The sequence below is a fragment of the Eucyclogobius newberryi genome, unplaced genomic scaffold, assembly GCF_026437365.1.
Source record: "Eucyclogobius newberryi isolate DKJ021-1_F unplaced genomic scaffold, fEucNew1.0.hap1 SCAF_5, whole genome shotgun sequence".
In the NCBI taxonomy this organism is placed as follows: domain Eukaryota; kingdom Metazoa; phylum Chordata; class Actinopteri; order Gobiiformes; family Gobiidae; genus Eucyclogobius; species Eucyclogobius newberryi.
Genome location: NW_027316167.1, coordinates 19,824,288 through 19,850,513, shown reverse-complemented (window position 1 = coordinate 19,850,513; position 26,226 = coordinate 19,824,288). Strand labels below are relative to the sequence as shown.

At 40.8% G+C, this 26,226-nt stretch overlaps 2 protein-coding genes across 3 annotated transcripts in view; one reads left to right on the top strand and one right to left on the bottom strand.

Moving 5' to 3' along the window:
* The first annotated feature begins 245 nt into the window (after positions 1-245).
* kctd3 (potassium channel tetramerization domain containing 3) lies at positions 246-8,726 on the top strand. Of its 2 annotated transcripts, XM_072465883.1 has the most exons (19): positions 247-683; positions 875-928; positions 1,165-1,210; positions 1,349-1,422; positions 1,496-1,554; positions 1,941-2,021; positions 2,094-2,237; positions 2,387-2,477; positions 2,626-2,816; positions 2,908-3,023; positions 3,146-3,233; positions 3,308-3,424; positions 3,777-3,947; positions 4,558-4,713; positions 4,811-4,907; positions 4,995-5,188; positions 5,249-5,387; positions 5,484-5,606; positions 6,020-8,726. In XM_072465883.1, the coding sequence occupies exons 1-19, from the start codon at positions 613-615 to the stop codon at positions 6,531-6,533; spliced, it is 2,526 nt and encodes an 841-aa protein (XP_072321984.1). In that variant the 5' UTR covers positions 247-612; the 3' UTR covers positions 6,534-8,726. The 2 variants fall into 2 exon arrangements, with proteins under 2 accessions (XP_072321985.1, XP_072321984.1); XM_072465884.1 differs by lacking the exon at positions 5,484-5,606 and having other exon boundaries at positions 246-683.
* Positions 8,727-9,562: 836 nt separating this feature from the next.
* Positions 9,563-26,226, bottom strand: part of ush2a (Usher syndrome 2A (autosomal recessive, mild)) — a 117,565-nt gene continuing 100,901 nt past the window's right edge. Inside the window, exons 74-93 of the mRNA XM_072464874.1 lie at positions 21,452-21,533; positions 21,216-21,361; positions 20,786-21,127; positions 20,357-20,718; positions 19,916-20,285; positions 19,487-19,768; positions 19,236-19,405; positions 17,830-18,151; positions 14,399-14,602; positions 14,231-14,323; positions 13,995-14,140; positions 13,808-13,926; positions 13,510-13,608; positions 13,261-13,437; positions 13,078-13,161; positions 12,851-12,992; positions 12,650-12,737; positions 12,186-12,254; positions 11,335-11,535; positions 9,563-10,072 (exon numbers count right to left, since the gene is read on the bottom strand). Of these exons, the coding sequence (XP_072320975.1) occupies positions 9,983-10,072; positions 11,335-11,535; positions 12,186-12,254; positions 12,650-12,737; positions 12,851-12,992; positions 13,078-13,161; positions 13,261-13,437; positions 13,510-13,608; positions 13,808-13,926; positions 13,995-14,140; positions 14,231-14,323; positions 14,399-14,602; positions 17,830-18,151; positions 19,236-19,405; positions 19,487-19,768; positions 19,916-20,285; positions 20,357-20,718; positions 20,786-21,127; positions 21,216-21,361; positions 21,452-21,533 (3,588 nt within the window). The 3' untranslated portion in view covers positions 9,563-9,982. The remainder of the gene's footprint in view (positions 10,073-11,334; positions 11,536-12,185; positions 12,255-12,649; positions 12,738-12,850; positions 12,993-13,077; positions 13,162-13,260; positions 13,438-13,509; positions 13,609-13,807; positions 13,927-13,994; positions 14,141-14,230; positions 14,324-14,398; positions 14,603-17,829; positions 18,152-19,235; positions 19,406-19,486; positions 19,769-19,915; positions 20,286-20,356; positions 20,719-20,785; positions 21,128-21,215; positions 21,362-21,451; positions 21,534-26,226) is intronic.

The window sequence follows — 26,226 nt, the reverse complement described above, 5'->3', positions numbered from 1 at the left end:
AGCAAAAATATAACGTGAATTCTACAATATTTATGTCCATGCGCAACACCGGAAATTGAGTAGATGTAACGTCTTGTTAACTTTTGCTAACGTCCTTCGTTTCACATAAAATCAGAAGCTGTATATAATTCTACTTATTTGATTCATTTAAACGTCTGTTTTTCGAGCGAAACTCGTGAATTCACCCGTTAGATTGTTTGCTGCTACTGTCTTCTATGATGTTTATAACCATTCGCAACACCGGAAGTTGTTTCTATTAACTATCTTGTTTGCTTCGCTCAGAACTGTTTTGCTAACGCTGGAGACGTTATCTACATTTTCTTGGGCGAGCAAAGATGCAAACGTACTAACACATTAATTTGGGAATATTTTTCTGCACACCTTCGTTTTAGATCAGCAGAACCATGTGCTCTTTGATGGCGAGCAAATTGGGTTAGCCTAAGGACGCCAGGCCCTGTGCGTAAAGGGTGAATAACGGAGACAGGACGGCGCAGGGTCGTGAAGCAGGACCACCGTGGACAGGACAGACAGGGCATCTGATCTAAACTAAACGACTGGCGAGCGTGACATTTCGCGAGATCGCAGCTCAAAACAGCAGTGCATCTTGTCACCATGGCCGCAAACGAAGACAGTTTGTCCGCGGCGATGGGGGAGATAATACAGCTGAACGTCGGTGGGACCAGGTCAGCAGCGTTGACACACACATCCATCAGAAGAGTGAATGTGTTGATGATGGGCAATGCGATTTGTTATGTAACACTACCGGATTGACCGTACTCACGTGCAGACCAATAATGCATTCATACAATACCGTGACTCATCGCTCTGTACACAGTGTGCTGATTTGTACCTCCTCTTCTTGGTCTTTCTGTAGGTTTTGCACCTCTAGACAAACTCTGATGTGGATCCCAGACTCTTTCTTTTCAAGGTAAAATCATATAAATGTACAATGTGAACTACTGTCTTCAGTGGACCTTGTTTACATGTTCTGGCTGTGTTCAACCTCACGAAAGACTGTTACAATCCATCTGATCCATCTCACCTGGTGTATATGCACAACAATATGAATAATTAATTATGCTCATTATAGGATGCTGTGTAATAAGGGGCTGCAGAAAGCCAGATAAATATAAGACAGAACTATAACAATTTGTTTTTTGGTAGTTTACTAAGTGGAAGGATTTCGACTCTTCGGGATGAAACTGGAGCTGTAAGTACTGATTTAATTTTAATTTTGTTTGTTATGTAGTAGTTATTATATACATACACCCTATGTATTAATGGGAAAAACACCCAATGCCCATTGTACTAGACAAAGCACTGACTACACAATTGTATAATTTTTCAGATCTTTATCGACAGGGATCCTACAGCATTTGCACCGATTCTGAATTTTCTTCGAACCAAAGAACTGGATTTAAGGTAAGACATTGTTTGTGTTTGTTGAAAAAACAACAACAAACTAACAAACATTAAATGACACAATGTTTTACAGGGGAGTTAACATCAGCATTTTGAGACATGAAGCTGAATTTTATGGCATAACACCATTAGGTAGGTATTAAAACCATCAGAGAAAATGGTAGAGGATTTCAGATTTTGAAAGAAGGTGACATTGAGTGAATAGTATTTCAGTAGGAGAAAACTTAGAGGGTACCCCAGAAAAAAAGGTTGGGAACCACTGTGGTAGAGGAGTTTTAAGCTGAATTATTTATTACTTTACGGTCTACTAGTACGGTTTACTTGTATGAAAGTGTGATAGTTTGACAAGTGTTAAAATCCTACTGTAACTTCCCTGTGGTTGTACTTCCCTGTTTTAAATTCCCCTTCAGTGTTAGTTTAATATACTGTATCATATTGTTCCACACAAACGCTTATAGAATATCATGATAGGCTCACTAACATTGAGTTGACACTTATGTATTTGTGTCTATTCAAAGTTCGACGCCTGCAGCTGTGTGAGGAGTTGGACCGCTCGTCCTGTGGCAGTGTTCTTTTTCATGGTTACCTGCCTCCTCCAGGTAAAGTCAAGAAACAAACGTTACAAATGTTCATTTTATTTGTGTAACGTGTCCTCATTTAACCCCTAACAGCCATTCCAGCCCGCAAGTGCAGTGCTGCCCCAGTGTCTGAAGAACGCCCTGGTCCAAGTGGAGCTGAAGGGTGTGTTCGTGTTGGGCCTCCACCTCATCCGACTCTGACTGGGGTCACAGGAGCAGAGGACGGACTCTCACTAGGTTAGGAGAAACCCCCACCCCCCAAAAAAGCTGAATTATTCACTATTACACTGTTGAGACTGTAGGAGAGGTATATTTTAAAGTAATAATCATGATAATATCACACATAATTATTTTTAAATGCCTTCAAAAGTCCTTTTATTGTGTAGGTCCTGTGGTTGATCCTAGAAAAGTGCTGATTGTAGCTGGACACCACAACTGGATTGTAGCTGCCTATGCACACTATGTCATTTGCTACAGGTATCACTACGAGGTCTTTTATGTATATATCATTGGTTAAAATAATTGTTTTCTGATTGCATCATCCAACTATTGCTCATATCTTTTTAGGACATGTTTTCTTACACTGAATAATGAATGTTGCAATTAAATATGACTCTGACAACAGAATTAAGGAGTCCTCGGGTTGGCAGCAGATATTCTCGTCCCCTTACCTCGACTGGGCTATTGAGCGTATTGCACTTAATGCCAAAGTGGTGGGAGGTCCCCATGGAGACAAGGACAAGATGGTGGCAGCCGCTTCAGGAAGCAGCATCATCCTCTGGAGCATTCAAGATGGCGGCAGCGGGAATGAGATCGGTATAACAAAAGCAGCACTTTTTCACATACATCTGAAGTAACAGTCATTACATTCACTACAATTAGTTGACTGTTTGTGTTTTTATTGCAGGCGTGTTTAGTTTGGGCGTTCCTGTGGATGATCTGTTCTTTATTGGGAATCAGTTGGTGGCTACAAGCCACACAGGGAAGGTCGGGGTGTGGAATGCAGTCACACAGCACTGGCAGGTACTTCTCATCACAAGGAACGTGAATGAGAGATGTCTTAAAACTATGTTACTTCTTTATTAGAATGCTGTTGCACATTGTTTGTTTTGTGTAGCAGGATTGTTTATTTGGTTTATTTCTAGGTTCAAGATGTTGTTCCAATCACTAGTTGTGACACTGCGGGTTCTTTCCTTCTGCTGGGTTGTAACAATGGCTCCATTTACTACATAGGTAATACACACAAAGAATGCGTTTGATAAGCCGGCGTCAAAGTTGGTTTAAACAAGTGTATTTTGTATTTTCAGACATGCAGAAGTTTCCTTTGAGGATGAAGGACAATGATCTTCTTGTGACAGAGCTTTATCATGACGCTTCAAATGATGCGATCACAGCTCTGTCCGTCTATCTAACGCCCAAAACAAGTAAATATCTTAACTTTAACTAGATTTTGTGGCTTCTGAGCATTAGCTGCTTTAAAGCTGTAACACTCAGCTCCAGTGGTGTAAAGTAGCATTTTTGTGTCTGTACTTTTATACAGTAGTTTTGAGAGCAGGTATTTCTACTCTGGCTACATTTTTGAACTAGATCACAAAATTTAGCACAGTGTGACAGTTCTGAAAATCTGTGGGAGCTCCTTTTACTTTTTACTCTTAAAGTACATTTTCAAACAGGTTCTTATACTTATACCCAAAAAACATGTATCTGTTTTTTCAAGTACTTTTTCCTTCACTGATCAGTTATATAAAAAGGTTAAAAATGTCTTTACTTTTCCAGGTGTGAGTGGGAACTGGATAGAGATCGCCTACGGGACGAGCAGCGGGGCCGTGAGGGTGATCGTGCAGCACCCGGAAACCGTTGGCTCTGGCCCTCAGCTCTTCCAGACCTTCACAGTGCACAGGAGCCCGGTCACCAAGATCATGCTGTCAGAGAAACATCTGGTGTCCGGTAAGAAAGGCTCTAAAAATGATGAAGTATCTCGATGATCTGGCCATGTATCAGATCCAACGTGCACCGACAAGACCACACAATTACCATAACAGAAAACATCTAGTTAACAGTATATTTATCTGTAAAAAGGCAGATTAAAATCCAAACTCATTCATAAATTTCAAACTCACTCCAAACCTTCTCCTTTCTGCGGTGATCCACAACTATCTTTTTAATCCTTATAAAAGAACTAATAAAAATGGTGATTTACTATGACTCCATTGGCCGTACTGCCCTGTTGCTCACTCTGTAAAATTCTTGAATAGTGTTTGTATTGTTTGTTAATCAGTTTTCAGATCAGTCTGTTTTATCAAGAGGTCCACAGCCAATCCTCTGTCAGTATAAACGTGATTTGGAGCAGAGGTCTGACTTTGGAGGAAGAAATAAAATCATCATAATCATAATTGGCACTAATCAAGTCTGTATTGTTAATGTGCCGAAAATGTGTATTGAAAGAGCTTTTTATTTGCTTTGTGACTGATAAATATGAGGGAAACTATCGTGATGCATCTGTTTGTCATATTCAGCCTGTACCGGTTTATAACTAATAGGATTGTTTTTGTGCTAGTGTGTGCAGATAACAATCATGTGCGGACGTGGACAGTGACCCGCTTCAGAGGCATGATCTCGACCCAGCCGGGCTCCACTCCTCTGGCCTCGTTTAAAATACTCTCTCTGGAGGAGACTGAAAGCCACGGCAGCTACTGCTCTGGGAATGATATTGGTAAAAGACGTGAAAGACAAATCACAAAATTAACCAAATGACTGAATTCACAATATGATTGTTGAAATGTGCATTTTTATTTTGTTAACGCTCCAAGGTCCATTTGGGGAGAGAGATGACCAACAAGTTTTTATTCAGAAAGTTATCCCCATTACTAACAAACTCTTTGTGAGGCTTTCGTCCACTGGAAAAAGGTATTGATAATTAATGGTCACACATAATATGTAAACGGTAATGTGCGAATATAAAGTATATGTTAAATAGTTAATTGTGTTCTTTAGGATTTGTGAAATTCAGTCTGTGGACTGTACGACTATTTCCTGTTTTATGGTTCGAGAGTGTGAGGGCTCCAGTCGGATGGGGTCACGACCTCGCCGTTATTTGTTTACGGGACATGGCAATGGCAGCATTCAGATGTGGGACTTAACCACCGCCATGGACACAGCTAATAAAGGAGAGGAGAAGAAGAAAGAAGGTAAATACTGATTATCTTTGCAACCAATAGACATTTATAATGAACTATGTTTAAATACAGATGCAGGTGGTCCCACAGAGGAGGAGCTGCTGCAGCTGTTGGACCAGTGTGACCTGAGCACCTCTCGATGTGCCACTCCAAACATCAGCCCGGCCTCGTCTCTGCTGCACCACACGCGACTGAGAGAGTCCTGCTCCAGGTCAGGGACACTATCATGTTCTTTAACTTCCCAGTGTCTGTAATTAAGTATTTTAATAACTCTCACTCTTACGTCGCTCTTTCTTTCCTGCCTCAGTCTTCAGTTACAAGCTCAGGAACCGATCCCTGAAAACCAGGCCACATATGGAGCTGTGCGGCCGTACAGGGAGAGTCCGCTGTTGACTCGGGCCAGACGAACCGAGTCCCTCAACAGCTACAGGTAATACAGTGTTTTCTGACTATATTGTAAACGTCTATTAAAGAAATACAGTGCAATTATCTAATGATATCTCAATATATTCTTTGTTATCCTGATGACAGTAATTGGAAAGTATTTTAGCATTTACCTATAGTGGACTTAAATCTGATTGTAAATGTTATGGTTAATGGTTGTAAGTATCCCATAAAAGTTGAATAATAAAATGAACCACAAAAGTGCAGGAATATAATTACAATACAGTAGTTGTTGATTTAATTTGTGACATACATTTCTTTTTACCAAGTATTGTTTTCTTTTAGACAATATGCTTGATATTCTAATGTAATATGTTTAAAAAAAAAACAATCATCATGTTTTCCTTTACTTAATATCTCCAAAGTTCACTAAAATACCAACTTTTTTTTCATTAACAGAGAATTCCAGGACTTCAGCCTGAGTCGCGGCGTCCTGGACTGTGCAGCTCAGTCTTGTCCCGCTGAGGGTCGCCGGTCCCTCTGTGAGTTCGGGGCGGAGGACGGTGAGCGCCGGCCTTTTCACGCGGAGCTCTGGGCTTCTCGGGGCTCCAATGCATGTCATAAAAACAGCCAGGACTCGCCACGACATCCTCCGGACAGCCCTCTGGTGGGAGGAGACGTCCGGCGCAAAGTGTTCCCGCTGCCCGCTGACGAGGAGGCGCCGACGTCCGGAGGAGATGCGGCCAAAGCCGAGAGCAGCACCAAGAAGAGAGGAGTGTTGGACGGGGGATTTCTGGGGAGGAAGAAGGCCCCGCCGGTCCCTCAGCTGTCGCCCGTCCCACCGGCTCCAGAGACGGGGGGCAGCGACTCGTCCGCCACGGCATCTCCTTCACCAACAAAAGTCAGCTCCTCCACGTCGCCACGGCACCGAAAACTGGCCTCGGAGTCGCCAAATCCGGACAGCAGCCTCTAGTCACACTTTGTACTGCTGCTCACTAAACACTAAACTTTTACATGTAATCTGTTTTAATTCAGTCTGACACCTGAGTTTGGAATGTAACTAACAGACCTATTTTAGCATGTTTCACTTTAAATTTGCAACGTTTTTTTAAATATATTTTTTGACTTATAGGGTTTATCTAACAGGAGAACACAGAAGGAAATGAGGGAGAGAACAAGCAGAGACTTTCAACAAACTGTGAGATGCTGCGGCTCTGACCACTGAGCCACAGGCAGCATGTAATGTAGGCCTTAACATTTCTCAAAAAATAACTAATAGCAATAGTACTATTACACAATATTTAGACCGCAATAAGATGTTTTGAAGTCAAGATTAATTTCACGAGGCACATTTTAAATACAGCGTTACACGTTTGAGGGAAGACTGGAATATGAACCGTGTTTGTGGAGGTGTAAACGAGGGTCTCATTCATAAAAGACCCATCACTACATCATCATTTGTTCTCTGCAGAGGACATTTTATCACCTTATCAACTGCGACTTTCAGAGTTTGCTAATTTACAGCTGTTTCGCTACTCTCAACCTAACATCTAATTACGTAACCATTTATTTGTCACGGCATTGACATGAAGAAGCCTGTCTCTACACCGAGAACAACTCATGGCTGGAATGCACGTTTGTTTTTTCTTTTAGCTTTATTATCTAACTTGTTCTTGTGTCCTGAAACTGGAGCCTTTCCCGTTTGACTTGTCCCAATGTTTATGTTTGTGTCTCAGAGGCGATGTTGGCCTGAAAGCAGATGTTGAGCTTTAAGGAGAAGAGCGTTTCCGTCATGATTTGGTTGGTGCCGTTTCCTTTATGTTGAGCCATAGAAAGGGCAGATTGTTTTTGCCCCGGCAGCTACTTGAATTGAACCGTGTGATCTGAAGTCTTGTCGATAGGAATTTTATGGAAACAAGTTATTATATTGCAGCACCATCAATATATATCATTGGTCAATGTTTAGTTTATTTTTTATCGAAAGTTCAGTTGCATTTGTTTGCATTGCTGTTGAGAATAACACTATATTTTGCAAAGCTAAACGCACTAATAATTTATGGGGCCTCAGTGTATTTTCACAACTGATTGAATTAATCTGTCCTGTTACTTTAGTAAATAAGTTTGTGCCTTTCTGAGATGCAGTAGTTCTGAGAAGTAGACAAGTAGAAATGTAAAGTGAAAAGCATTTAATGTTTCTTTATGGCACCTCTTATTTTGGTTGTACAACTTGTCAAATGCATGTTTTTGGTTTGCTTCAAGTGCCTTATATTGCCTGTAATGAAGTTATTGGGTCTGACCAAAGACTGAAGTTGATAAATGGACCTACAGTTGTGTTTTACATTTAAAATGAACTCTAAGATAGGTAAAACAAACATTAGAGGTTTTCCATGGCATTATTTTGCAGTGTATGTTAAACTTTAGCATTTATTTAGATTTTGCCTGGAAGGAAACTATGCATTTGATGAAGAAAACGAGGCCGCAACAGACTGAAATATTAGTTTATATTATAGATTAATTTGCTTTATTTATTTAAACTGTCATTTATGAAACTGCACTTACCAAAACAGAATATGTATAAAGAAAATATGATATGACTATAATTATATTATTATCTAAATTATATTTAGATATTGAGTTTGTTTTCAGGTGATTGAAGGTTTTGGTACCTGCCTGCCAGCACAAAGACGCACCTTGTACATGTGAATAACTAATGTAATGCTTTGTTCGGCTTTTAATAACATGCTAATGGACCTAATCATATTTGCACTAGCACTATTTATACCCAGTATATTGGTAATGTTTATTTTCTATAAAATATTGTAATTATGTATATTTCTTCTGCAGATTTGTTTTGCACGTGTTTATCGTCATCTCTGTTCCTCTGGCTGTGTTTACATTACATTTATGCCAGATGCTCGTGAGCTAAAAAACGGCATTGTAAAACTGCATATTTGTCTAAAGGTACTATGTACAACTCTGCAAATACCATTGTTTACTATTTGTCTAAAGTGTCACTGTCATCATTTTCATTGATTAGGCCACTGACCATTGCCTTCCATACAATATGGTGCATGTCAAGGTAATAAAACACTAAATAACTAAACATCATCATTATTATTGACTCTTCAATTCTTTGGTCTGAATTCAATAAAATGTGTAGCTAAAGTGAGTTTTGTGTTGATTTGACTAACCTTCGTGTTCAGACAGTCTGCTCTGAGACGGCGTCTGTCGTCCATGTGATTTATGAGTTTAATAAAAGTGTGTGTGTTTGTGTGTAGCTCAGGGCCATACTGTCCCTTACAATCACTTCACAAAGTCTCTTTTCACAAGTGCCGCCTCCCTCAGAGCCTGACAATAGCTGTGAATGTGGCTGTGAATGCCGGAGAAGTGCCCTTGTCAGACTGGTGTCCTTGAGCGAGGGCACTGTTGTTACTGCCAGTTTGTTAATTTCAAACTTGCCTTGATGTCCCCTTAAGGGACAAGAGCAAAAAACCAAATTACTGCTGCAGAGTTTTGATGGAGATGCTGCTGTACACTGCACTAGTGGTCCACTTGAACTTACCCAACAGAGATCTAACTTAAATCTTACTGTTGCTTTTTGGGTTGTTATTTTATGAACCTGTTTTGATATTATGTTATTTTCTACAAACCAAGTCACCAGGGTTTCACATAACAGCTGAATTACAGTCACAAAATGAGTAACAATGTATAGTAACTTCATAAAAAGAATGTACAGATACCACTTGCCATTATTTATATTCAAATCTTTACCATAATTAAGTTCAGAAACTGTAGACAACATTTAACATCAATACATAATACTGCCAGAGTAAAAAAAGAGCAATTAATTGTGCAGAAGAAATATACAAAAAAGCAAATGTACAAATAAATCCGACCAGACCATAAATATTAGAACATTTTGCGCCATTAAAGTCACCAAAGAAAGACCAGTGATTGATTCAATTAAACACTTTTAACAGAACATGACCACATTAACTCTAAAAGTTCACTATTGAATAGCCAAGTGATCAACAGCTCCACAAAATACTTAACAAGACGGCACATTCGGAGTTCCCAGCCACATTTAAGAAAATTTGGCATTTTAAGACATTGTTCAAACATTAACAAGGCCAAAACATCATATAGTTCTACAGTGCACAGTTACAATCATCTCTATCAATAAATAATGACAACACTAACTGGAGACTTTTGTGCATGACACGCCAAAATACAAACTTCTACCATTATTGGTAAATTGTTGACAGCGTTCTTATAAATCTAAAAACACTTCTGTGCAGTTTTAACTAAATTGCCATAAAATGTACAGTGCATTTGTTGATAAGCTGCTCATTACATGCAAAAGTAAACCTCTTTTCCTACAGTTGTCATGACATATTGCGTTGCCCTGGTGACTGCACAATCTCAGAGGTGCGTGTCCGTGAACATGGTGTGCTCCTTTTTGACAGAGGTCAAGGCCTGGATGCCATCTTCAAACTCTTCTTCCTCCACGTACTGAAAAGCAATAATGCATGTGTGTAACTATCACAAAAATGTAAGGACACATACACTTTTATTACCGCCACAAATCTCATTAGTTTGAGAGCAATGACATCAAAAACACCTAGATTTAACTCCAGTCGTCTCTGAAAGAAGCACAAGTGAAGTCATTAAAACATGGTCGCTAATTTTATGTTTTTGTTCCTGTAGGCTATGAAAAACTAATCTAAAATAACAACTTTCTGACGGGTTAGTTATTCTTGTAAAAACATGGTTAGAGCTCTAAGCGAGTTCACAGCGATGTTGGTAAGGCCGATAAAGAGGAAAGGACTGAATGAGTGCTGTCGTTTGGAGCATGGGTCATTTTGGCAGTGAATCTGTTACTTTCATGGGACAAAATGGTAAAAGAAGTATATTATCAAGTATAATTTGACATTAAAGGTGTGAAAGAATCATAAATCATTATCATTATTGAGACTTTATTGATCCAAAGGACACATTATAATATAATAACAAAGAGAAACAAGACTTGTGTCAAATAAACTCCATGGAGATGTTTTTGCTTTGCATGGGATGTTCCTGAGCATGGCATTGAACGTATCACTCTTGCATTTGTTCATTTGCAGGTGTTTTATTGCTCAAAAATACCTTGAAAACATGCAGCATTGTTATAGTGAGCAAGGTCAACACTCCACAGATCTGACCCGTAACGTGGCCTGGTGGAGTCACCTGCCGGACTCCAGAGGTGGGTAGAGTATACAGATATTGCACTCAAGTGAGAATAAAATGACTTCAAAATAAAAGTAGTGGTTCAAGAAATTACTCAATGTAAAAAGTATTTGGGGAAACTATTACTCAAGTAAGAGTAACCTTCAGAGTAATGTTAAATGTAACTAATACAAAAATTAAAAATAATAATAGAAAGGGAGTAAGGGTAAAACGTTGGGGAAGGATAGGGGTACAGTTTAGAGTTACTGGATGTTAACATACATTTGCATATATTTTCAGCTATACACTTATGGCCACATTTGTTTGTCTCGCTAAAAATAAAATAAAATGTAACTAAGTATTACCCACCTCTGCTGGACTTCATGGCAACAAATACGTTTAATTGCATTGGTTAATTCAAATTTTGGAACTTTCCAGGTGAAGTAACAGCATCTCCCTGAGAGAAGTAGGTGGTGAACCCTCCACCCGAAAAGTTACATAGTGCACCTTTAAAATGCCTAAAAATAATGCATTCTATCCAGAGTATTGTCATAGACAGTGCTCCATACCAGTCCTGAGTCCTGGCCCAGGGGGTTGTCCCAGCTTCCTTCCTCCAGCATTAGAGACTTCCTGTCAATCAGCTGGCTCACGCTGCGATGCAAGGAATGCTGGGAGTAAGCCTGACTGAGGTCGGTTTGGCTGGGCACTCGCAGCACTGGCATGGTACTGAAGCGCTGCCCACTCTCCATGATCTTTGTGTCTGATAAAGCCTGAAGGGAAACACAGAGCCCTTTATCTTTGGGACAACGAGGAAAAGAACGACACAGATAAATGCACGAGCAGCAGTCAGAGCGTGTTATACACAACATGTCGCAATGAAATCACACTCTCAGCTCTAATTGTACCAAATCAAAGCTGATTTAAGCTTTCTGTTATATGCAACATTTCAAGCTTATTTAAATTGTTAATTGCTATGGTAATGGCCCTCATTTCTCAACATTCTGAAATCCATTTGTGTAATTCCTCAACAAACAACAAAATATCCAGTGTCCAGAGTCTTATTATGTGTATAAAATCTGATAATATTGTACAATCTTAATATGAAAATCATTTTAATCCTGAAAGTGTAGCAGTTCATGCTTCTCTTTTGTCCAGGAGCTTTATCATCTTAAGTGATGAAGCTCCTGGACATGTTTAAAATGAGCACAATTGAATCTTGATTTAAAGACATAAATTACAAATCCAATCACATTGCAATTTAAGTCAGAAGAAATGCAATCATAATATTTCCCAAAATTGTTCAGTCTTCTTAATACAAAACTAATTGTTATAAATGTTTTCATGTGGCGTTTGAAGTCACAACCCACCGCACACAGAGCGCATGCAGAAGCAGAATAACCAAATGCACACGCGCTCATACCTCTGAAAACACAGTGTAGCTTTTAAGTACAACGTTGCTGACCTCAACACAGTCTGTTACAGTGTCAAACTGCAGGGGGACAACAGAGGCAACATTTAGGACACACATGGAAACAAGTAAAAGGCCGTCTTACTGTGGGTCGAGCAGTGAGCAGCACAGAGCCGGAATAATGTTTAGAGCACAACTCAGGGCACGACCTCTGAGACAAGAGAACAAGTGATGGTGATGGAGGAAGGGATTGTAAGAAGAGAAAAGCAATACAAGCGATGAATGTATGAGGCAAATTGAAGCTTAAACAGGATACAGTATTAACAGAGATAAAAATGAAAAAGAGTAAAGCGAACACAACCTCCAAAATATTGAAAACTGAACTGCTTCAAATTAAATAAGGAATACTACTTAGCAGAAGTAAAATCAATAAACTCTGGTATCCTCACTTTCCCATGGCTCAATCTGTCTCTCACCATATACACTTCTCCACGGGCTTTATTTGTCTTCTGCAGCATTGCCAGTGGAGGGCGCTCTCTAGCTGCTGGACCTTTCCTCAAAGCTCTGTATGAGGACGTTAAAGGAGATATTTTAGATGCTGGGAGCTTGTGACTAAAATAAAAAAGATACAAATATACCCATTAATAATGGTCTTTAACTGAATGTTCCCAAAGTACCTTTGCAGCACTAAACCAATCAACAAAGCCAGCAGAAATAGCCCGAGTATTGAGAAGAGCAGGATGAACCACAGCTCCGAGTACACAGGTGTTGGTGACATGTTGACACCTTGTTTATCACTATCGCTGGGCTCGTCCGGACCTGACACAGAAGCGAGCGGGAAGATCATAAATAGACTTACTTAAATATATATTGTACAATATATTTAACAGGTGGTATGTGTTACCTAGACCAAAGGTAGGGCTATATTTGATAACTGGTGTCCTGGCGCTGCCATTGTCAGTGGTACAAGTCACTTGGAGAGAGAGCGCTAAGAGAAACACAGCGAAATAATCATTATAAAATCTAGATGAGGAATATATTAAAGATCGTCATTGATGGCGTGTGTCTGTGTACAAAGTCCACTGACGTTTCTGTGAGGTGAGAGGGATGTGGAGGGAGCTGTAGAAGCCAGAGTAGAGCCTCAGTCTGCTCTCAGTTACTGTGTACTCCTTCAGCTGTCCGTTCAGGGAGAAGGACCCAGACCAGTCCAGCCACACGGTGGTCAGGTTACTGCCCACCAGGAAAGGAGCCACGTACTGTGGAGCTGAAGGGAACAGGGTTTTTATTATTGTTGTGATAATGAATAAGAGGGACTTTGGTGGGGTTTTGACGTTACCTTCAGAAAGTGTCACCACTGTCGTCCAATTGGAGGTAGTGCTACTAATGTTGTTAAAACATGCAGCTCTCAACTCATAGTGCGAGTATGGGATTAGACCTTTAAATAATACACACAAATGAAACGTTTTGTAATGTGTGTAATACAAAACACACATCTTCATGGCATAACGGTATTATGTTTAATAGAATATACAGTTGAAGCGCAGAAGGCTAATAAGCCTAAATGGTAGATGTTTTAAACAGATAAAAAGCAGGAGTACATAAGAGTTAGTGTTCATGTTTCATCAGTCCTTTACCTGTCACGTTGTAGGTCCAGCGCTTTCCAAAATAACAAACCTCTATCCGCCCATCCACACATGGGAGGGACACAGGCTGAGGAGGCTGTGGGCAGCGTGATCTTAGATGAAGCTCGCAGCTGAACAAAAACAATAAATATAAATGTTGTTTAGAGTCCACTTTTGTCCTAAGTTTAAATTTACCCACCCCTCAATGACCCCATTGGGGGCCAGAGGCTGGTCCCACTCAAGTGTCACAGAGCGGGACGTCAGTGCAACTGGCCGAGGGGCCGGTTGTTGGGCTGGGGGGGCAGAGAGGGTCCGGAGTTCCTTCACAGGACCCTGATTGCAGCACTGCCAAGAGAACACAAAGCATTGTTTCATAGAGTAATTTATTTTCTGTAAATACGACACAGTAAATGAAGAGTAAAAAAAATATATTGCCTGGAAACAGGTGCAAGCCTCCACACCAACCCAGTAGTGGGTATAAGGACGCAAACCATGTATTGTTTGCTGTTGCGATGTACCTTCCGACAACTTATAGAGAAAGAATAAAGATAATTGATTGAGCAAATTAAAAAAGGAATTTCATTTTCATTTTGTTACACTCACCAAAGTGTAGTTGTGGTTTTGAGAGAAAACCCTGTACAGGCTGATGATCCCATTTGGTTTAGTTGGAGTAGGGATTTTCACAACAGCAGAAGTAGCAAAAACATTTATAAAAACTGGTTGTTGCAGACCCTGTGGGGGGCCCGGCCCTGTTCTCCCATTTGCCCATGGACTGGCAGCATGACCAGCCGAATTTACCGCCCACACCTGTAAGGTAAAGACACACGTGACATTACTTGTTTCCCTGATTATTTTAATTCATGAACTCTTAATGGAGAAGGCTTCTCTTAATTAAACCAGTTACCACAGTCCAACCAAAGGATACAAGCCAATCCACGGGACAATCCATCAAAACTACCATCAGCGCTGAGCGCAGAACCTTTTCACCATGCAGCCCAACACCAACATATCTGCATGACAATTACTTTTCACCTTCATCAAGGAGTTATTCACGCTCTCACATCCACACGACGCACGCACAGACTAATCTTATTTGTGTGCTTGTGTTTGGTATAATTAGAAGGTGTACATGGTGCGGGTCACTCGGGGTGGAGATTTGCATGTGGAAGTCATCTGTAGCCTGTCAGAAGTAGTGCAGAAGGCAGATGGATGTGTCCAGCCTATAGTGTCGTAATAGTGTTTTTGTGTGCGCGGCGTGTGTCGTCCGGGGCTGCCGAGTTGAGTTTGTGCATGTTCTCGTGTGTGCATGCGTGTTAAGAGTTGAATTAACCTCAATAATAGTCAATTAGGCTGTGATCAATCAGACTGATTGATCTAAGTGACAGCACAGATGGACTGAGATGGGTGAGAGGAAAGAAGAATAGAAGATGGGCAGAGGAGAAAATGGGGGAGGAGGACGTTGTAAGGGTGGACACACGACAAAAAAGGAATTATTTGGGTTGCAGCTTATACCACAATGTCTGTGCAGCATCAGTTTAACGCTGGTTCAATCACTACAGCAATACATTTTGAAAATCACTATCAAGGCAAAAAACAATTGAGCTTAAATTTTACATGTACTAGATTTGTGAGTCGTGACATTTGTCCTCAGAAAAATCCTCATGAAATTTTGTGGTGCTTTTAAGAGGGATGACAGAAAATTATGTGAGTGCCTATTATTGTGGATGACTTCATAGCGTTCATGCTTTTAGTAAATTCATTGACTTTTATCCTAATTTCCTGCTGAGCTTAATATGTTATTCAACAAAATTTATATTACGCTGCATAAAGCATTTGAACACACTTACTTCTGACATGATCATGCTCAGAAACAATTCCAGTGTGTTCAATTTTAAGGCCTGAAATAGTTTGTACTGTGCATTTTGTATGTTTAAGTGAGAGATTAGAACATAGAATCCGTTTCATCTCCATGTCTCCTCCCAGCAACAGGCACGCACACAACCCTGACCTGTTGCTTGAAATCATTGCCATTTACTACAGTCCCTCCTACTCAAAACCATTAAGTTCTATAAAAGTTATCTACCCAGCAACAAGCATGTTCTCCCTCCAACACTTTGAAGCCTTGACGTGACACAGGGCTTTTGGCTTGATGATGAAGTTTTGTGCCACATCGGCAGAAGACAAAAGTTCAGCTCTAAAGTCGTCTTGGATCACCTTGCCCTTCGTCTCCTGGTAAAAGGTAGAGCCGCTCGTGTCGGGGCCATTATATCATCTACAGACTTTTTACTGCGCTCTCTACTCCCTTGTCCGCTCTCCTCCTATTGGGCCATCATTTGGCTTATTAGACACAAAATAAAAATATATCCTGTTAACTCCCCGTGGCAGCCAATGAGCCACCATGGCAACAAACGACTTCAGAAAAAAACTTCCAGACAGTCCCGAAGGCTTTTTATTGGGCAGTGGGACTGCGGAGATGTCTGAAGCACTCTGATAGGCGCGCGGGGCTTCTTGGCGGGTGCATCTACTTAGGGTGAAGGGGCTAAGTTGTGTGAAAGTGGGTAGTAATTAAAACCAAACATAAAGCTGTCAATAGGAGCTTATGACCCAGTGTAATTAGCCTAATATGATTTCTCTCTCTTCACTCTGGCGTGCAAACCGAATTGACTTATTGTCCTTGTGTACGGCTGAAATACAGAAAACGGATTAGAGCCAAACCGATATAATGGAACAGATAAATAAACTTGTGAGGGATACAGAGCATAAACAATACACAGGAGGCGCAGTGTTAAAAGAGTGATAGACGACACGTGATGCACAACTCGTTAAAAGTTGGTAGAGAAAATGATTAAAAGGATTATTAAAAAAATAAAATAAAATAAAGAGTATCCATTCACTTCCTGGGCTCTGTTATTCTATTCATCTTATTACTTTTGCAACACGCACTCAGCACACACCTCGCTCCCACTTTGCGCACATACCACCGGTCCCCCCAATTGGCAAACACTCAAGGGACATGTAGCGGTCACCATTAAAAGGTCTTTCCAATACAAGCTCTGTTACCAAGGGTGGCTAACTGTTAATTCGATTGGCTGGCTGGTAATCAGGAAGTAGAGTGCTCTGAGGGCCCGGTGATTAATGGCTGCGTGGCCTGCCCGTCATCTCCCAAAGCTCCTCCTTCCCTCCTTCCTCCTGTCATAAATTAGGATTCTCGTAAATAAAGACGGCACCACAATCAGGCAAACTCAATCAATTACACAGGTTCTCTGGCCTGGGCCCGCGTGTCTGACAGGCAGGAATGCTAATGTTATTGTTGCTTCCAAAGGGCTAGCCTGTCAATTAGTGTAGCGACGCCGAGCACAGCAGCATGGATACAGACCCCGCCATTTAACACCTGTCTGATTACTCCTCATGCGTTATAGTGTCAGCAGCCCGGCCGTGTATGAGTGACTGCATCAGTCGGGGATAATGCGGGGCTGTGATTTGTGTCCAGAGCTGAACGTATGTGAAATATTCCCCCGTGAAACGGACAACGTCTTCTAACGTGTCAGTCACATCCAGGGCTCATCATGAAATTAGATCTACAAATTACAGTAAACAATTTGACTCTTTCGCATTCGTCATTTAAAGGACAAAACAAGGTTGGAAGAGTTTCTGTAGCTCAATATAGAGGTGGGCCATATATCAAAATTTAGATAAAATCATGAATGTTGTATTGAAGGTAAAATACAAATACAGAGTCAATTGTTACAGAAATTTCATATATTAATAAGCTACTTTGCAACCAAAATTATTATTATTGTTTATGAATTTACTTTACTAATGATCTCCTTCACTTAAAGTTGGAGGGATTTATGTTGCAAACAGGTGCTATTATATATTATTTAGTGTTTGAAGTATGCTTGACTGACCTGACTAACCCTAACAAATAACCCAACAGACCAATCCACTGTCCACAGTAACAGGGTTAACAGAATAAATACATAGGGTGGAAAATATGCTAATTTATTGTAATTAACAAATTCACATGTATTTACCTGGTATTGGTATTGAGTGTATGGCTGGAGTCCTATATCTGTGTACACAGCAGATGTATTTCTGTAAATGAGAGCGGCTCCATCACTCCTGAGAGCCGGGCCCAGGCGTCTGTACAGCTCATAGTGAAGGATCACGCCGTGTGGCTGAGTCGGGGCAGACCAGGTGAGCACGAAGGTGGTCTCAAAGCCAGTTTCTTCATCAGGCTGCAGGTCCAACATCGGCGCTGCTTGTCCAGAAGGGGGTGCCTCTAGAGTGACTACAGGTGACCATTCACTGGAGGAGCAGCCCAGAGTGGTACAGGCCTCCACTCTCACCTCATACCTCAAAATACAAATACAAAATATGATTAATGTCACATGTTTGTAATGCTGTACGTCTAATAACTTAATTACAGAATTATGCACTACAGCTGCTATTATTTGCACTTGTCGGTGTAAAAGTGGCTGAATTTAACATTTAACAAACTAGCTAGCACTCTCGCCTCGCAGCAAGAAGGTCGTGGGTTTGACTCCCGGGACCCGAGCAAAGGTAGTTGTGATCATGCCTAGCTCAGCAGCGACCACTGCTCCTGAGGAGACGCCTCAGCGGCATTGAAGCATGGCTTAAACGCAGAGGACACATTCCCCTACGGGAACAATAAAGGCTAATCTATCTAATCTAATTTAATCTATTGCAGCCAGATACATGAAAAGGTCAGTTGTGAAAGTGAAAATAATCTTAATAAGATAATGTACATCATCCCTTGTTTCTTTTATCCACATATAGTGAAACTACTCTTTACTGTTTTTTAATCCAAAAGTACAGAGTCTTCTTGTTCAAGTCCTGGTTAAAATACAATTAACAGTGTTGTTCACAGTCACCACATTAAAATTGTGATTTAACTTGGACTAAACCAAGAACTAAACCAGGTCTGGACCAGGACAAAACCAGGACTAGAACAGGACAAAACCATGTCACTATCAGGACAAAACCAAGAGAAGTGAGGTTTTTTTTTTTGTAGTTTTTCCTGGCCGAGAAGGAGAGTCTAAGGACAGAGGACCCTGGGACATCGTCCCTCGCCACCACAGACATTGTCTGACTTCATCGCCACCACAGACATTGTTGATTCATTTCTCCCTGTGGCCCTCAGAGGCAACTGTTGTTGTGATTTTGGGCCTTACAAAAATAAATTGATTTGATTTGATTTGACTATTGTTTCAAACAATCTCCACATCAACATTTTTGCACTGTGTTCTAGTGATGCTTTTACACTCATTTTATATATTTTTTTAAATTTACTTTAAAACATTCTAATCTTATTAGAATGTTTTGATGAAATGCACACTTGAGAGCTGCCTTGACAAGAACATTTCAACACAGTAAGCTCAAGTTAATTTACTGCATTTTATTGGATCTTTTGACTGACCTGTAATTTGGGAATAATCCATCCAGAGTGATGCGTCTATCAGAAAAGACACTGTCTTCTGGAGTAAACTCAGAGCGTAAGACACTTAGCTGAACTGGATCTCGTTTATATACAATGTAACGGACGATTTCTCCGTTTGGACTTGCTGGAACGCTCCACTCAACTCTCAACTGAAAATACAATACACCTTTTTAAATGAAATAATACTTAAATGCTTAAATCTATTAGTATGTATGTAGTATGTTTTTCACCTGATCCGATCCATTAGGAGTAAGTGTAGGTGGACCAACACCAGAAGGAGCTGACTGGTGTGTTTTTGTTGTGGCTACTGCACTGCTGACCTGTCCTTTGCTGTTTTTGGCTGTGATAACATAGCTGTACTCCACATTAGGCAAAAGTGTGAAGTCGTGGTAATGCATCTCTGTACCAATGTAAACCACTTCATCATCTCGTCGAAGCTCGTATCCTGTGATGATGCCATTGGGCTGCTCTGGTGCTGTCCAACTGATCTCAATTGAGTCTGAACCGGTCACCTAGATCAAAGAATATTTAATCATATTTTTGTGAATACAACTGCAACAAAAATTAGAAATGTTCAAAGCTATTTCGCAGTGAGATTTAACTTTCTGTTAAATACTGATTCACCCAAAAAGGATAAAAAAGATTTAGGAAAAATATACCTTAAGTGATGGTGGAGAAAGTCCAGTGGGCAGGGCCTCATCTGTCAGAGCAGAAACAATAGCACTTGTAGTGCATCCACCGCTGGTACAGGCCTCCAAAGAAAAGTGATAGAATGTGTGGGGCTTCAAATCTGATAGAACTGTGTGGAGATGTGCGCCTCGATAAACCTCCTCATTGTTTAGACTCAGCACATACTCTGTCACCTCTCCATTCTGGGTCAGAGGTGCAATCCAGACCACTCTTACGGTGCTGGATGTAATGTTGTTCACTGTGGGAACTTCCACTGTGGCTGGAGGAGCTTCCAATGTTGAGATGTTTGTGAAAGGGCTTGTGACACAACCCTCTGATGTGCAAGCTGTTATTGCATAGCTGTAAAACAAAAGCAAATTTGCTCACATATTACAGTGTAAACATATAACACTTGTGAATTCAAGCAGTACCTGTATTTTGAAAAAGGACTGAGATTTTCATCCTTGTAGCTGAGAACTGTTGGGTCAAAACTAAAAGCAAAACTGATATTGTTTCTGATAATTCTGAAAGACTGAAGTACTCCATTTGGCTCCAGAGGAGCTGTCCAAGACACCAAGAGCTCAGTGGGATGTCCTGGGACATGTGTGACTGTTGGAGGGGCGAGGCCTCGGGGCGGGGCCTGCCTGGTTCTTACTGTTGCCCAGGGGCTTTGTGTGTGACCAGCAGGGTTGTAGGTTTGGATGCTGAACTCATACTGGGTCCAGGGGCGCAGTCCTGTTACTGTGTAGGAGAAGGTTTCACCTTCATGTGGAGAGGATTCTCTAAATAAAACCTGTAAAATATAACAATAGAAGCATTGTTTGTTTGTTTACAGTCTGCTTCCATTGGAGTTCACTTACTTTGCCACTTTCAGTATCCTCATCATTGCGTCTCTCCCTCCCGAATTCATCTGAACTTCTGCCTAGTAAAATGTACTCTCCAATTGGCCCATTAGGCTCAGATGGAGGGCCCCAGGTAAGTGACACTTGGTCAGTCCCTATAAATAGTGGAGTAGGGGGAGGCTGGGCAACAGGAGGGGCTGCTGCGGTGGTCACTTGCTGAGAAAGGGTGCGTGTGCAGCCTGCAGAGGTACAGGCTTCAAGAGTCAGATTATAGATGGTCCAGGGCTCTAACCGACGAAACAGGAAACTGCGTGTTTGTCCACTAAATTCCAAGATGCCCTCACTATACAAGTTATACACCTGAAAGAGTCAGACAAACAAAAACAATTATTTGAGAGTATATTTAAATCTAGTAATTGTATTTGTGGATTACACTGTTTACCATTACCGTTATAACTCCATTTGGAGAACCTGGTTCATCCCAACTCAGCAGCAATGCCCTGCCTTGCTCTCTCTGCTCTGCTGTAAAGTTACTCAGGCCAGCCGGAGAGGCCTCTTGGGTCTTAGTTTGCACCCACGGACTGAAAACGCTGCCTGTCGAGAAATAGATTTCCAGTACAGTAATCAATTTGCTACTGTACTTCACTGTAAGTCTACGTAAACAATTGATTCTTTCAACCCTACCTGCTTCATTTATGGCCTCCACTTGAAATGTGTAGTCACTGTGAGGATCAAGACCAAATATTGTGGCTTCCAAGGTTGGACCCTAAAGACGGTTTAAAATATAAATCTCAATAACAGTTACAAATTCTAACTACATAAAGCGGCATTTAAAAGAGAGTGAACACACAAAAAAGCCATACATAATAGAGGCTTGGATCTCTTGGCAGAATGAAATTGGAGAGAAAATTAGTCACACAAACAAACCATGCGTGCATAAGTGCAACATTTATTAAAACAGGGATTGAAAAGAGCACCGTTACAATAGAAAGCTAAGATGACATGACATGGGATTTGTGATATCAACATTGGAACATACAGGCTCTGTCATGGTAAAGTAAATAAACACCAGAGGAGTGGCAGAGACAGAGAGGGACTGGCAGGCGCGCAGCTGTCCCTTATGGGTGAATTCAAAGCCTGCAGATTGAGTGTTTGTGTCACACATGCATCCTTTCAAATCGAACACAAGCAACCGGCGACAAAGGCACAGTGAGTCTTGCCAGTAGCTTTAGGCATTGGGACTCGGCCCAACGCCCTGGCACACGCTGTTACCATGTGCACCCGGTTCACCACCATTTACTAATTGATAAGAGAAACAGTGTTCAAAAGGCTCTGGCATGGGATGACATGGAAGAAGCATCAAGCTCAAGGATGTAGTGTGTTTGTTTATGCCAAATAGCTTCAGTGCAAGTTTGATGCATTTGGGGGGAGACTTTTTTTTTTTTTTCATGTGTTGAGTCTGCAGTTTTTCAAAATATTTCACATAAACAAGCATATGTAAAGAGATTAGCTGGTTTCCCGCTCAATGCAGCAGCAAGAGGATCAAAAAGTATCCAATTCAAAACTAAATCAAATGAAAAACCCTGACAAATCACCGTGCCCTGGCACCGAGGATGAACCATCGGCACAACAAGCCATACTGTGTGTATTCACTGTTCTCATGTCTGCAAGCCAACATGTTTTTCAGCCACAATAAAATAGGATTAATAAGCCCCAAGACACCTAGACACAAGCTAAATCCTCCCGTAAATCACAGCACTTCCACTGCAGCGAGAGCAAGGAAGGACCGGGTTGCAAAACAGTGTGAAAATTAGGTTGAAGACTGAAAATGTAAATTAAATGAAAAGTTGGGCATGCATTTTGATATTTAAAATGATGCATATTTGAATGTAAATGTGTATATGGCACCAAATATATTCTTTACATCTAATTTAATACTTTTAATCTGAACTATTTGGCTTTTGTTTAATGCGTTTCAATGTTGTATTTTTTAGTACATCAGCCAGAGCAACTGTAACGGATTTCTTATGTGGACCAAGTGCAGTTTGTGTCCGTCACAAGTCTGGAGCAACGGAGGGGAATGAGTCCGGAAGGGTATCCAGCATAAACAAAAGTCAACACGATTATCCTATTCAATATAACATTCAAATTATGCAAATTATGCCATCAATTTGTAAAGGGTAACGCTAAAAGAAAAGTTCAACGACTAACTCAAACTCTGAAAAAGAAATTGAGGATACTGGGACAAAGACAAAAAAAAAACTGCAACTGGGAGGGAAAAAAGATAGATGTTGCTAGGGGGAGAGACAGATTAAGTGAGCGAAAATGAGAGATCTCTCTACCTTAAAAGCCAGTGAAATATGTGAGGCATGTGGCCTATAAAACGGTTAACATATGCACATTGTCAATAGCAGCATCTGGCGCTGGCACCTTTTATTGGAGCGTGGAGACTCGGCAACACGCCTCTAGATGGCAATACATTCACAGACTTTATCACTGAGACACACTGCAGTAAAGGCCTCAGCAGCGCAGCTCCTCACTCACACACCGGCCTGGCCACCTCGCACACACCAACACTACACGTATTAAATAAAAACATGCAAACAGCCAGTAATCACAAGTACGCTGTCATTACATGCAATTAATAGCTCCCTCAATAACGATTTTTGCGGCCTACATACTGTACATTATGCTTGCATCCGTGCCGGGCCTTAACACAAAATGATACCAAATAGCAAGAGGCAATATATAATGTGATGTGTGACCAAGATTTAAGATTCATAAAAGTATACACTTAATAATCATCCACAATTCCTTTTTAACTTTATTGATCTTCATTTTTTGTTTCAAAATGTGCATTTCTCCCACACGACCACAGCCAATTGAAAGCTATAAAGTACTAATACCTCCATCTATTGTAGTTTTTGGGTGCTTATTCAAAGGAAATATGCAAAGCTATGAAGTCGACATGATTTGTTACCATAGAGAATCTGCAAAAGCTCCTAGTCCACCTAAATCCAATGCACTTGAGCATTTGTGCGAATGATCAAAGTTACCAATTCATCACCACAAATGAAAATGAGCAGACCGTGAGTACAAGGAGGTGGGGGAGAGTGGTACAAACAAGACTGGACAATGATCGGAGGAAAGAAGACGGAAGACAGGGAGAGGTCTTGCTAATTTATACATTAAAGAGTCCTTAGATCTTACACAGTTCAACACAACTTAGCACGGAGGGCAAAAAAGCAATCTATTCAATCTTTTATTTCCACATTCCCTTTGTTGTGCGAGCCCATGCTACAGTCCGCGCTTCAGCACATTTACGGCCTTCACAGGGTCAATTTGTGTTTCATAAATACTTAACACGCACTGTACACATCTTTTATGTTTTATTGAGAGTAGTATTTGTGCATTGTTTTGTCGCCCTGTGTGGTGGTTGTGTTAAAATCTGATGTTCAGGTGGAACGGCACGGTGCGGCTGGGGGGGGAGTTGTGTGATTCTAATTAAGAATAACCATGTGTATTTGTCAGAAGAATTATGCTGATTATGTGGCGAAGGCCCTGGGCGCGGAGGGGGGATAGAGACGGACATGAAGCAGAATTAGCATATGGCTCGCACACACTCGCCTTTTTTCTTTTGGTCTGTCACAGGTAAAAGTTAAGTAAGACAGACATGAAAGAGCCATACTTAATGTTAACTGAACATTCCTCTTCTTCCGCAGTTCCTCTGCACTGTAATATTGAGTCCTGGGGAGATAATGAAGCCCTTGCTGTTTTTCCGTTTCTTATGTCTCGCACTTGTTTTAAATCGTATTCAATTTACCACTTTTTTGCCCCTAATTTATTCTTGTTTACTCAATTGAATTCTTTGTTTGGGTCTATTAGTACAAGCTGTGCCCTGACCAGCCCTGTGAGAGCAGTAATTGTTTTGTGTATCTGAGGTGAGTCACTACAGCACATGCTGGTCTCGTGCGCCCCATGCCAAGCTCTCGGGCCAACTGTGTGTAAATGTGTGTGTGTAGACTTATTTATATGTGCAGGCCTAATTCAATGCTGCCGGAACAAATGCCCTGTATCTGTTTGTAAATGCCCTGCATGTGTGTCCCTGCTAGTCACTGTGTTTCAGACCATCCCTGACACGTCCAGCATTAGTGCGACACAGTGGTGCTATTAGGCATGTGCTTTGTCTGTGGCCTGTGCAGAATAGAGGGGTCTACAGGGGTCTGGACCAGGCTCGAACACTTCCCACGGACAGTTATGATTAGCTGGAGGCTCTACCCAGGAACACTCAAATTGTATTTGTGTGGACCTTCCTACATGAGTTCCTTTCATGAGTTAAAATACAAATGTAGTGAAACCTTGATATTTCAGATGCTAAAATCAATATTTCTTATCTCATATAGTTAATTTTACAATGAATCTGGGATCAGGGTTTTAGCCTTTAAACATGCACATTTGGGTTCCTTTTGTAAGTAAGTAAGTAAATTGTATTTATATAGCACCTTTCACAGACAGAGGTCACAAAGTGCTTCACAAAACACAGAATAAAACATCTATGAAAGGGCATAATTGTCCTTCCAACTCATATTCTGTACGTTTAAACTAAATATTAAAGTGTATTTGGTTTGATCACGTTAAAATCTTAATTTCAAACTGTTCCCGATCCACTTCAAAAAGTATTTTGTAGAATTGCTATCCAATATAAATATTTCATAAAAAAGTAAATCTTACTTTCTTATGGACTGACAAACCATCAAAGCCTAAAGTGGATCACTAAAGACTGTAAACACAGCGGAAGTGGTCATCAAAGACTCTTCTTACTATCACAACTACATCACTTCCAAAATAAACCCTTGACAATAACACACACTTAATATGAGCATCTGAATAGGCGAGTCATCATAGTTTCTCTTCTATATGCGCTTTGAAATGCTCTTAGCTTTCTGGTGAAGGGGAGACCATCATATCATGGCCACTGCACTAAACATCCATTAAGACAAGTGGAAGGCCCTAGAAGCGATGGTGTGGCTGCTCCACAGTCAATACAACACAACCCTGTCATTACGGAGCCAAAGAGACGGAGCAAGAAGACGGAGCAGCCAAACTCAAAGAAAATCATGTCTAAGAGGAAGAGAAGGGTGTGAGCGGACATGGGATGAATAGCATAAAGACCTCTCACAATGTGGTACAGCCAACCATGATGAACAGTAGTAATTGTAATGGATAGATAAATGGGCAATGTAGCTATAACACAAGAACGAGCAGAATAATCAGAGGAGTGAAAGTGTTGAGTGGGAGTCCTACAGATTGTGCTGTTTATGCAAGAAATCAAGAACCATCCAATCAGAGTATCAGACATCTAAAGATACACCAAACTGCATTGTTGTATTTATTACTACTCTTGTTGACATTATAACAGCCCGATATTTCAACCCCAGTTGGCCGTTTTATCTCTTTCT